Below are 11680 nucleotides of genomic sequence, written 5' to 3'. Positions count from 1 at the left end.
TGGGGCGGAGCCCGAGAGTCCGATCAGAATAAAAACAGCTTAGTTTTCCTATTTAATGCCTAAAGAATCAGTGTACCGTACCAAATTTCAGCCTCCTAGGTAAATGGGAAGTAAGAGAATTAGTGATGAGTGAGTGAGTGAGGGCTTTGCCATAGATTACATGTAGATATCTTTAGACATATTTCAACCACTTTGAATATTAAATGAATATCTGGTGCTGACGGATCGACGGATGTACCACGAATACTAGAAAAATACCGGTATGGATCATAAACAATAAACAAATGACGTTGTTGGCTCGAATCCTATACTAAATAGCATTGAACCTTTGACTATTACAACTTCTGTATCCAATAGCCAATGATTGAACATATGTTTTGGCAGTTCCATTTAAGCAAGCAATGTTAAATCATGTTTATTTTCGGGCCAAAAACGTCATTTGTCTATGTTTATGATATATGTTTATATATATTTATGTCTATGTTTCCATACCGGTATTTTATAGTATCCGTGGGATGTACCAACCGATAACATCATCGAGAAAACATCGTTGTTTTTTTTAGTTTTTCGTCTGCTCTCTGTAGTCTACTCACTGACACCTGCAACAACTAATTAACCTAAAACTAATACAATTCAATTCACTAGGCTAATAGGCCTACTAATTCAGATTCAGCCATGGAAAACATTTTGTGAATTTCGTCTATCCTTATCCTAACGTAAACGTGACGTGAATCAATTGTGAAACCTAGGCCTAACCTGAAAATTGATAACATTTTTAAGATTAAAAGATTCATATTAGCATAGGCCTAGCCCAGTAGGTGAATTAGTAAAATGTAAATTCTAAATTCTAATGTAAATTAAGTTAGAATTGGGTAAATTCAAATTTGTTCAACAGGTGAGTCAATGGATACTTTTATTTCGTTTCAATAGGCCTAAGTGAAGTCTAGGATAATAACTTAATCCTAGGATTATCAATTTAACATTAAAAAAATTCGGTTTGTGATTGTGGTTTTTCATACTAAACATATACTTATTGAATCTCCAATCTCCCCCATTAAGTTAGCCTATCTGTTAAATAGAGGGCACGCCAAATTTTAAAACAAAAATTTGGAGAGCGGGTCATCATTAGGGATGACAATGACACTGATGATAGTTTCTCTTTGTAAAACAAAATATAAGTCTTAACTGATTGTTCTTCAACATGAGTGCTGCGGCTGAAATCTTTTACAAAAATTTTAATTGATATTTGGCAGCATTTAGAATAAGCCCTAAGCACATCAACAATGTAGGTAGTACCCAACTTAACGAAGTTTTAGTCATCTTATTTCCACTGATTCTAACTTAAGTTACTATGGTCTAAGTCTAGGCCAGATTAAAATATTTTTGGAGCAACATTATTGGGTACAGTATCTTAACTGGGCTACTCAAATATTGATTGAAACTATCGATTTGATTAGTAGGCCTTCATGCGTTTTTTCACCATCAGCAAGTTTGGTTGGTTAGGTTAGGTTATGATAGTTTAGTTTTATTATTATAGATATAGGTATTTTAAAATATCGATTATTAATCAATATTTTCAATTCTATAACTTAGTTTCAATCAAAATTAGCGTAGCCCAATTAAGAAACTGTAAGTTACCCACATTATTTAAGACTAACTTAATATTTTAATTTTCTTTAGGCCCTAGGCTAAGGCTGTAACGAATACAAGCATGTTGGGTAGAGAGCAACAATATCAACTTTTAGATAGTTGTCCCAAAATCGATATTAACAACAACATCTGTAACCCATCAAGATCGATAGAATAATTAACGTTGATGCTTTGAAAACATCAGCTAGGCCTATTTATCCATAGTCATCATATATAACTAGAACTAAGTTAAGTCTTAATAGCCTAATGTATTTTTAGTAAAGGTTTCTATTTATATTTAACCAAGCCACTTTGCAACATTAAATATTTTGGGAAATTGGTCAAAACCTGCAATAAGGTAGCTATATCAAATTTACATTACATTACGTTGTTGTCTTGTTGTTATTATCTTTTGTTGCAATGCTGCTTTGTTTCATGGTAATTATGTAACTTCTCTTGTTATTGTTATCATTTCATTCTGCTCATGTGCTAAAACACAAATATTTTGTAAATGGTGTAGCCTATCCGTTGATATGAATAAATAAATAAATAAATTCATGTTTCTTTCCAACAAGCAGACGGTAAAGATATCTATGATCCTAAATTTTACTTAGCCTAGTTCTTTTATAGCAAAAACATACTAATTTACAGGAATTTTGTACACACTATCCCGTTTTTAGCTAACCCGTCTTTTTATCAGGATCAGAAAATTTTATAATTTTAAATGGGGTTGCTTTGTAGCCTTTATTTTAAAGGGTTTTTGTATCAGGCTTTTTCGTAAAATCTTCTGATTTTTTAAGCGAATTTCCCATATAGGGAATAAGCTATTACCGTAGTACTCATGGTAAGACCTGGACACGGGACAGATTTTTTTTATCGTTTTGAGGTCCCTAGAGGACATAAACACCATCCGTTCAAATTCATATAATTATATGTGTCCGTTAGCACGATAACTCAAGAGCAAAAATGATCCGATTTTGATGAAATTTGGTATAAACCTACATTTATTCAAACGAGTTTGCGAACCAGCATAATCGGACTATGGGAATGGGGGTTTACGGGGGGGGGGGGGGGGGGGTTATGGAGTAAAAATAGGGTTTTCCCATTTTTTATCCAAAAAGCATAAAATTTAGCAATTTCTTTCCAAACCATTTTGTAGAGCTTAAAAAACAAATAATTTAGTATATTGAAGCGTTATTATGCGCCTAATGGTTACGGAGAAAATTCCAAAAAATTGTAAATTTAAAATTCCCATGTTATTCTTATGGAGAATAAGTAAACTGTTGTAGTTTGCCTGTTTATGAACATATTTTTGTCAAATTTGGAAAATGAATTTATTGCTTTCTCAACTATTAACTATTAACAAAAAAAAAAAAAACAGTTTTACCCTCCCTGATGCAGCAAATCTATGTACTTGTTAAACTAATTTTATTTAAATAGGGAATACATGTTATATTTTTAAGTAGGTAGACATTTTAGTGTAAATCCAATCAGGCAAATGGCAATTCTCCTAATCTGCAGGTTTGCTGCGGCGGGGGTATTTTGTTGATTCGATCGCATACTTAGTTGATGGATACTTATCTTGGTGGGGATTAAAAGGGGGTTGAATATCGGTTCCACACTAGGTCTTGCTGTGCCACCTACAGTTATAGCGTTTTCCCCATAGGTAAATTCTCAAAAAACAAAACGAATCCAGTAAGTTACAGTAAGCAAAAACAACAATCAGACAGACTGTGATACTACAAGTGACAGGGTGTGTGTAAATATTATAATATTATAATAATCAAGAATAGTTTTCTCCAAAATGGTCTTGGACATGTCCATTTTGGACATGTAGAAAACTCTCTCTTCCTTAGTTGAAAATGCTGTCAGTGACAGTGAAATATTCTAATGTTTTGTGTATATAGTTGTAAAGTTTTGTGTTTCCTGTGCCAGTTTGGACTCTTTCCCATTCAGGTAAGCCTGCTATCCTCTAAAAAAATCCTAAAAACCTAGGCCCTTTTGCTCTATGCTACACCCTTTACCTGTATTTGTATCCTGAGGCACTAACCTATTTTCTAGAGTGTATTCTAATAATTATAGGGTACGGTTATAACTTGTTGATTCAGCTAAACATTTTTTTCCAGAAACAAACAATGGTTGTGTGCAAGTATTTCATGGATGGCTATTGTAAGTATGGTGTAAGGTGTAAGTTTGACCACGTTGAACCTTATAGAGGGTACGATTCGTCAAGAAGTGCAGATTATTCTTCCGAAAGACCTCAAGGTACTTGTATAGCTGTTGCCAGAATTTTACCTCTGAGCAAAACTGACCTCACTATGACTTAGTAAACTGAGCGTGCTTAAGTTCGTTGGAATTTTACGCCCTTTGGAAGTCTAATAAAAATAAATATTTTAAATAGACGGAGCGTGATAAATTAGATTAGCAATAAAAGCCTGAATTTTACATTTCACCCCCTGCCCATATAAGGTTTCAGAAAAATTTAGATGAACGACCTAGAATTTTGTCTCTAGAATTTAACCCCTAGAAATTTACCTCCGGAATTTCACCCCCTACGTTAACTTATCAGAAATGTACTCACATAGACATAGACATGTTTTATTTACACAAAACGTTCTTTATAAAGCACAGTAATTCATATTTCATACATAAGAATAGGTGTTTCGTCAAATAGACAATAGACAATAGACAATGATCTTTATTTACATATTCGTTGAGAACAGTACATGCGTCAGAATAATAACTAAAATTTGTTGATTTAATATGTTGTTAAAGCTGGTTGTCAAGGAATTCTTTTCCTGAGTAAAATTGCCTTTCTTGCAGCCATGTTGTTAATTGTTTCTTGAAACGGTGAGTTGGTTCATTTCTAAGTTGTTCTGGTAGGTTGTTGAAATACAGGGCCTCTTTGTAGGATGGCTTCTTTTCGAAGAGACTTAGATGGTGAGGTGGTATTACAAAGTTTGAGGCGTTTTGTGTATTGTGATGGTGAATGTCTGTTTCTTGTTTGATTTGTGGAGATGGCATGGAGAATTGCCTCACAGATGTAAAGTGATGTCAGTGTGAGGATTTTTAGTTCCTTGAATGCACCACGACTGCTTTCTTGATATTGAAGGCCTGCTAGACATCTTATAGCTCTTTTTTGGTGGATAAGGACTCTTTTTAGGTAGTTGTTTGGTGTACTCCTCCAGACCTCCAGACCATACCTGAGGTGTGACTCGACCAGGGCATGGTAGGCTGTTTTTGCGGTGTCCAGACCACCAACCTGCTTCATTCGCCTGATGACATGAATGCCAGAGCGGAGCTTCTTGCAGAGTTGGTCAATGTGCTGTTTCCATGTCAGTTTTGAATCCATGATAATGCCAAGATATTTGGTACTATTTTGTGCTTCTATCCCAGGGATTAATACGTTTGTGTCTTTATTTTTAGTAGAGTAGTTCAGCTGAACAGTTTTCTTTTCATTTAGAGCCAATTCGTTTACTGTGCAATATTGTTTAGTCATGTTGAAGGTTATATTGATGTTTCGGTTTAAAGTTTCTGTTGATTTGTCAGTTAGTGTGATGACAGTGTCATCTGCATACATTGTGGTTTGGCAGTATTCTTGTATCTGGTCTGGTAGGTCATTTGTGAGGAGGAAGAACAGGGCTGGTCCGAGAACTGATCCCTGTGGTAATAGGGACAGTTTCGGAATGTATTTTATGGCGAGTGTTTTTTTCTACATGCTGAATCTCAACTAGTTGCTGTCTGCCATTAAGATAGCTGTGGAACCATTGTTTAGACTTTCCCCCAATACCCAGAGCTCCCAATTTTCTAAGAAGTGTCTTGTGGTTAAGGCAGTCAAAGGCCTTGCTAAAGTCCAGAAACAGACTTGTGACTGAGGAGCCGTCTTCTAGTTGTTCTATTATGTGCTCGGTGAGCTGTATTAAGGCAGTGGAAGTAGATCTTCCTTTAAGGAAGCCAGGGGGGCCCATCCCCCCTAGACTCATGACGCACGCCCCCCCCCAATTGAGCAACATCCCCCCCACAACCATAAATGAGGTACACGACAAATGAGAAACATTATTCCCCCGCTCATTATTATTTGTACAACTAAAAGAAGTTTTATAAATTTTTTTAGATATTGAAAATTTGAACCCAGTTAATCTATATGAATAAAGTTATAGTTTTGTCTGTACAGAATTATACATATTTTGGGTTATTTTTACGTTTTATACATTGAAGAAGTTGAAACATGTCTTATCTCAATGTATGTCCGTCTGTCACGGCCCAGAAGGCATTTTACGCAGCCTACTCTAAAGTAAACTAGAGTACAGATTAAGATTCTAATGGTTTAATTGTATTCCCAGGATTGGCGAGAGCGTGCTTAGCCATTAAAATATGGCCTCACCATTTTGGAAATAAAATAACGGACAATCAAAAACCCAATTTTGTGTGATTTTTCTAGTTTTTTTTTTCTTCCATGTTTACTACATACGTCATTTATGAAATACTAATAACCTGTTAAGAGAACACCGTCATATATGAAATTACGAACAGCTGTTTTGATAAAGATTCCTTTTCCACTGTTCATTAGTCTCAAGTCAACAATCAATGACAAATTAATGTTCAATTCAGCTTACATCACAATAGTAACTATTAAATATCACTAGACAAAATAGCTCAGCCCGTGTCAAACTACAATAATTGGAGTGTCGAACTATCAAAGGTGTACTGTATAAAGCTATTTAGAAGTTATTATACATTCTTTTTTACTCACATATTGTCTTTTATGCTATGTTTCTATATATTTTATTATTCAACTTATTCAGCAACTTTTCACTACATTATTGGTAAACATGTATCTTGTTACTACTGTATTCTACAATTGATCAGTAGCAATAAGTGACAAAATGTAATTGTCAAATGCCTAATATTTCCAGGAACTTCAATATTGAAAGCTGCCACCTCTTCGTTTGGCCACTCTCAACAGAGTTATGACCAAACTCACCAGCATAGCTTCAGTCAACATAGCTTCTCTTCTCCGCATTCCTACAATCAAACTCCTCAACATGCGTTCACTAATCCTCAGAAACCTTCAGGAATGAAATACAACGTTCAGGAAATCATGTGAGTAGCTGAATCTATACTGGTTAGCATTTGTAAATTTATATCTAGATCCTTAGCAATATGGGAGTGGCCCTGAATTGAAAGAGAATTGAGGAGAATTGAAAGTCTGATTATAAAATTGCAACAAAAGTAAAAATTGTAATCGTGGGGGATGTCTTTTTTTTACATAGATATTTAGACTCACAAAAAATAGGATTTATACAACTTCATTGACCAAGAGTATGTTAGTTCTGGATAATAACAACTGGATCGGCGGGGTCGCCAGCAGAGGCTGCATTCTAGGCATTGAAGGGGCACGGTGGACAAAAGCGCCCTGCATTGTCATTCCAAATGTTAGGTGTATTACTCCATACAGTAGACTCCCGCTTATCCGGACTCCTCGGGACGTAGGCCAGTCCGGGTAACGTTTTCCGGTTAACCCAATGTCCCCAAAAACTCGTTAAAACGGACCGATTAAATGTATACTGTATACAGTATTTGCCTTAAATTTAGGAGAGCGTTGTATTTAGACACCTCTCAAACCTGGTCTCAAACACACTGGTCTCAAATCTTTCCCACAAGAACAGTCGTTTCAGTACCACCCACTTCCTGCCGATCTAGTTCAGTTTAACCGGTGTGATGATAAAAATTGTCTGGTTAAAGAGATGTCATTTCCGCCGAGTTTAGTTCGGTTAAACCGATGTCCGGTTAAAAAGTGTCCGGATTAGAGGGAGTCTACTGTATAAACAGGTTTTAAGAGAATACTTCTGTCAAATCATTTATCTTCTTGACTGCCCAATAACAAGTAGTGTACTGTATATATAATAAACTACTTTACCACTAATTATTCAGGTTTCATTCTGTGATTCACAAGATAATAATATCCATAACCTAGATTTTGTCAGTAAAATTTGTGAAAACCTGAATTAACTATACAATCACTTATTTTGTGTGATAAGAAAAAAAAAATTAAAATCATGAAATGCAAAATCAGTGTTTTTATTAGCATAATTGCCTTAAAACATTTGCTAAAACCCTCACACAGATTACATGTTATAAAATAAAATTGTCATTGTAAATTGTTGGCCTAAACCTAAGTTGAATTTATTTTTCCTTTTTGCCGTTTCCCTCTTTGCAAGATGATGTGACAATATCTATAAATAAAATCAGAGTTTTGTCTGTACATTGCTTAGAATCATAAGTTTCGGTTATGTTTTCGTTTCATATGATAGGAAAGCCAAAACTTGTCTTATCTGAATTTCTGTCTGTCTGTCTGTGATGCTCAAGATGGCATTTTACGCTCTCTTCTCCCGGAAAATGACAAAGCAGATCATAATGAAACTTTTTGGATGTATTCTCTACATTCTTTAGAAGGTATCAGGGTGTCCACATTCTGGAAAGTCAGGGATAGTCATGGAAAGTCATGGAAAAAAATTCTGGTCATTGAAAGTCCTGGAAATAGGCAAAAATTCATGGAAAGTCATGGAAATCCCCAACGATGAGAGTGGATTTGAGGGGACCATTCAATGCTCTAGTCGGCCTTAACCCCGACTATTGTAGCATTTTTCAAGATTTTTCACAAATGTTTGACAATTCATTTTTTTACAGTTGTATTAGTTTATGAGTTTTGAGTCTGTATTAGTTCATTGTTCTACCTATTGTACTCCATTGTTATCTATCTATATCTATACTATTATATAAAAATCTAATGGTGTCTGTCTGTATGTGTATTACTAATAGGTGCAAAAACTACTAAACCAACTGGGCTTAAATTTTACAAAAATATACCTACCATACCAAGGACCATTATAGGACTATTCACATTTCGATACTGACCGTAGGCTTTGCCCCTTTGGCTGTAAAAGCTCTGAGGTGAACATTTTAAAAGTAAATATTGATCGGTTTCCATGGCTGCGATGAGAACACTAACAATGTTTGTTTACATTTGCTTTGACATTTAAATGCAAACAAGAAGAACTGCTAAACTGCATATCACAATTTCAGACAGCTGATACAAAGAAATTAAATATAATATTTTCCATAACTATAAGGTAGGTTTATTTTAATCTAACCTTTTATCATGGATTATTTATTCTAAAACTATGTCAATGATTATATAGAAAAAAACTGATTCTATAACCGTTGCTGTATCAACTCCGGCTCTACTTTGGATTTTTTAAAGCGTGTAAGTTATGAAAATAATATTATTGATATGTTTTCATGGAAACAGTATGAATATTACAATATATAGATGTTTTGTATGAATTTGGAGGCTACTTTAAATAAATCCTAACTGCTTAATTAACATGTGTTGGATTAACTTAACATAACTTGCACATCACTTTGTTTTTTATATGTATATTTAGGTAAATTAAGTTATTGTGTTTTGCTAAACCTATGCTTTAATTTAACTAAAGAATATCATCAATAACTAAATTGTACGTCGTTGATTTTTGTTTTCTAAAATCTGTTGTATATGTGTAACTATATTTAATTATCAAATGGTAATACAAAATACTCTTATTTTATCTTAACATAGCTTTCAGTTCACATTTACTTTATTTGATACTTTTATTATTTGTGTTTTGCCACACCACTGATTAAATTAAACCAAGGAAAATATCATAAAACTAAGCAGTACACAGTGTTCTTTTGTTTCTAAAATTAATGAAATGTCTGTTACCATGTTTACTTAATGGTAAGTGTGAAAATGTAAAGGCAATGGACGATGGAACTGATTAAAAGAACTGGTTTAAGATGTTTGTTTATATTTTTGTAGAGTAGAATCAGAGATGCAATGAAACATATACTGTATTTGCTATTACAATTTTTAGTCCTTGATGCTTTGATAATCATATTAGTTTTGTCTGCTGTCTTTATGCTAAATTATTTGTTTAACATTTTTTATAGTACCTCTAGATATAGTTCCTTTAATATTTCAAAAGACTGTATAAGGCACAGAAATATTTCTAAAGCTTATAACAGCTGACTTAGTTTTGCTAATGATTTATTGTGAGTGAAGAAACTGAAGATGGAAGAGTTTGTGATTTAATATAAAAAAGAGTGAAATTAAAAAAATTTAATTTAAATTTAATAATTAGTATTTTTGTAACTTCCAAATTGAAATTTAAAATGTCAATAATAAATTAAAAGATAATATGTTATTAAGGGAGATGAAGGTAAATCATGTATGTCAAAGTTTTATTCAAAGATTTGGTCAGTTTTTCTCATATCAGCCTACACAAGATTTAATATTAATCAAAACCAAAATGGTGGTATCCACTACTTACCAAATTTAAAAGTCATAACTTAAAATTGTTTCTATTAAGGCTATAAAAGTTGAATTTTGTTTCTAAAAGCGTTGGCGGATGTGTAACACTTAATTTTGACACATCGTTTGTAAAACTCCGTCCATTATTATCGGAGGAGTAGTGTTTTGTAGAAAATGACTTCACGTATTATAAGGATTGATGAGTTAATTACATTTCATAATGATTTCCTTTGGATCCTTCAATTTAAATTGTTTATAAATACTTACCTAATGTTTTGCAATTACTTTCTAATACAAATAATAATTAATTGTATTTCCAGTTCATAAAGACAGTTAAATTCTTGAATCACAGACATTATTTCATTTATTTTAAATAAAATTTTGCGGAGTTTTTTGCCAGTAACAGTCGTACACTACTCTCGAATATGGATTTTTGAGGGTCCATGAGGATTTCATCTCCGCCCGACAAAATTAAAAGAAAAACATATAATTTGGGAAAAGTATGAAACATGGGATTTCAATTAGGAAATAAGGTTTATAGTTGTTAATGCTCACCACGCTTCTTCCAAAATAAAATAGAACAAAAAGGGAGATATCCCATCTCCTTGCCCTACTCCTGTGGTGTTATCAAAGAATCTGTGTATTCTCTTTCTTTTCAAACCTTTCCTTTTGTACCTTCAACACTTTATTAACATTTTAATATTATGTAACAAATGAGGAAACACATTGCATTGTAAAATGTTTAAAGGGTAATAAAGATTATTATTCTTACACACGTGTATGAAAATTTCAAACGAATAATGTTTTTGGCCTCTGGGGACATCCTAATGAAAAGTTCAAGTGGTCGCGGGGCTAGGTCTTAGCCGTGGTAATAGCTACTTCCATATGGGGAAAGTAGCAAAAAAGCTTTGCTAGCATGATTATAAAGTGCATAGCAATTTATAGACATCAGTTTTAAGAATCAAAAATGTTATTGTCGTTAAGCACATGGCAATAGACAAAGTCAAATACAGTGTTATAAGATATTACATGTGCAATTTGATGTTTGAATAGAGGGTTGAAATTAATTTAATTTATGATCTACCTCTATAATATATATTTGATTTGTTTTGTTTCTTAAGTAGTATTGCAGGATAGTTGAATATAACAAGTATTTTGAGACGTGTTTGCAAATAAAATAACCTCAATGATAACACAAGAATATTTTTACACTATTTTATGTGATTGTTGCAGCTGTGGAATTTCAAGTTTGTCGTATGTTGAATGCGTCAGGTATATTAATTAATAAATATCATCCTCTTTATGGGACTCCCAATACATCTACTAAGTGTCTGTTCAGTTAACACCATCCTTAATTCATTATTTTGCTTGTATTAGATATTTTAGTTAGGTATCCGACTACAAATATCTGATTTGCATAGTTCAATGTTAATGAAAATTCTAGGCAGATTGTTTTGAGAGACATAACACAGTTAGAGAAGGGAGGCCAGTGGCAGTTGTCTTGCTACAGTCCTCTCAAAGAACTTCCCAACATGCCCGGACTGGAGGACTACTCTCCCGAAGAGTTGCGCTGGGAGTGTTACAAGGCTTTGCAGAATGGCTCATTGCCTTTGTGTGTAAGTATTACAATAAAATACCCCCGCCGTAGCAAACCTGCCGACTAAGCGAATTTCCATTTGCCTGGATTGATTTTCAATT

The 11680-nt window shown here is 33.7% G+C and overlaps 1 protein-coding gene across 2 annotated transcripts in view; it reads left to right on the top strand.

Moving 5' to 3' along the window:
* Positions 1–582: 582 nt before the first annotated feature.
* The window catches only part of LOC128989919 (nucleoporin NUP42-like), a 34163-nt gene continuing 23065 nt past the window's right edge, over positions 583–11680 (top strand). For both annotated transcript variants that reach the window (XM_054412052.1, XM_054412053.1), the window contains exons 1-4: positions 583–895; positions 3756–3894; positions 6546–6732; positions 11427–11598. In XM_054412052.1, the coding sequence (XP_054268027.1) occupies positions 3765–3894; positions 6546–6732; positions 11427–11598 (489 nt within the window). In that variant the 5' untranslated portion in view covers positions 583–895; positions 3756–3764. The remainder of the gene's footprint in view (positions 896–3755; positions 3895–6545; positions 6733–11426; positions 11599–11680) is intronic.

This window comes from Macrosteles quadrilineatus, unplaced genomic scaffold, assembly GCF_028750875.1.
Source record: "Macrosteles quadrilineatus isolate MER2022 unplaced genomic scaffold, UCM_ALF_1.0 Scaffold_3__2_contigs__length_128488019, whole genome shotgun sequence".
Taxonomy (NCBI): domain Eukaryota; kingdom Metazoa; phylum Arthropoda; class Insecta; order Hemiptera; family Cicadellidae; genus Macrosteles; species Macrosteles quadrilineatus.
This window is presented reverse-complemented; position numbering and strand designations above follow the sequence as displayed.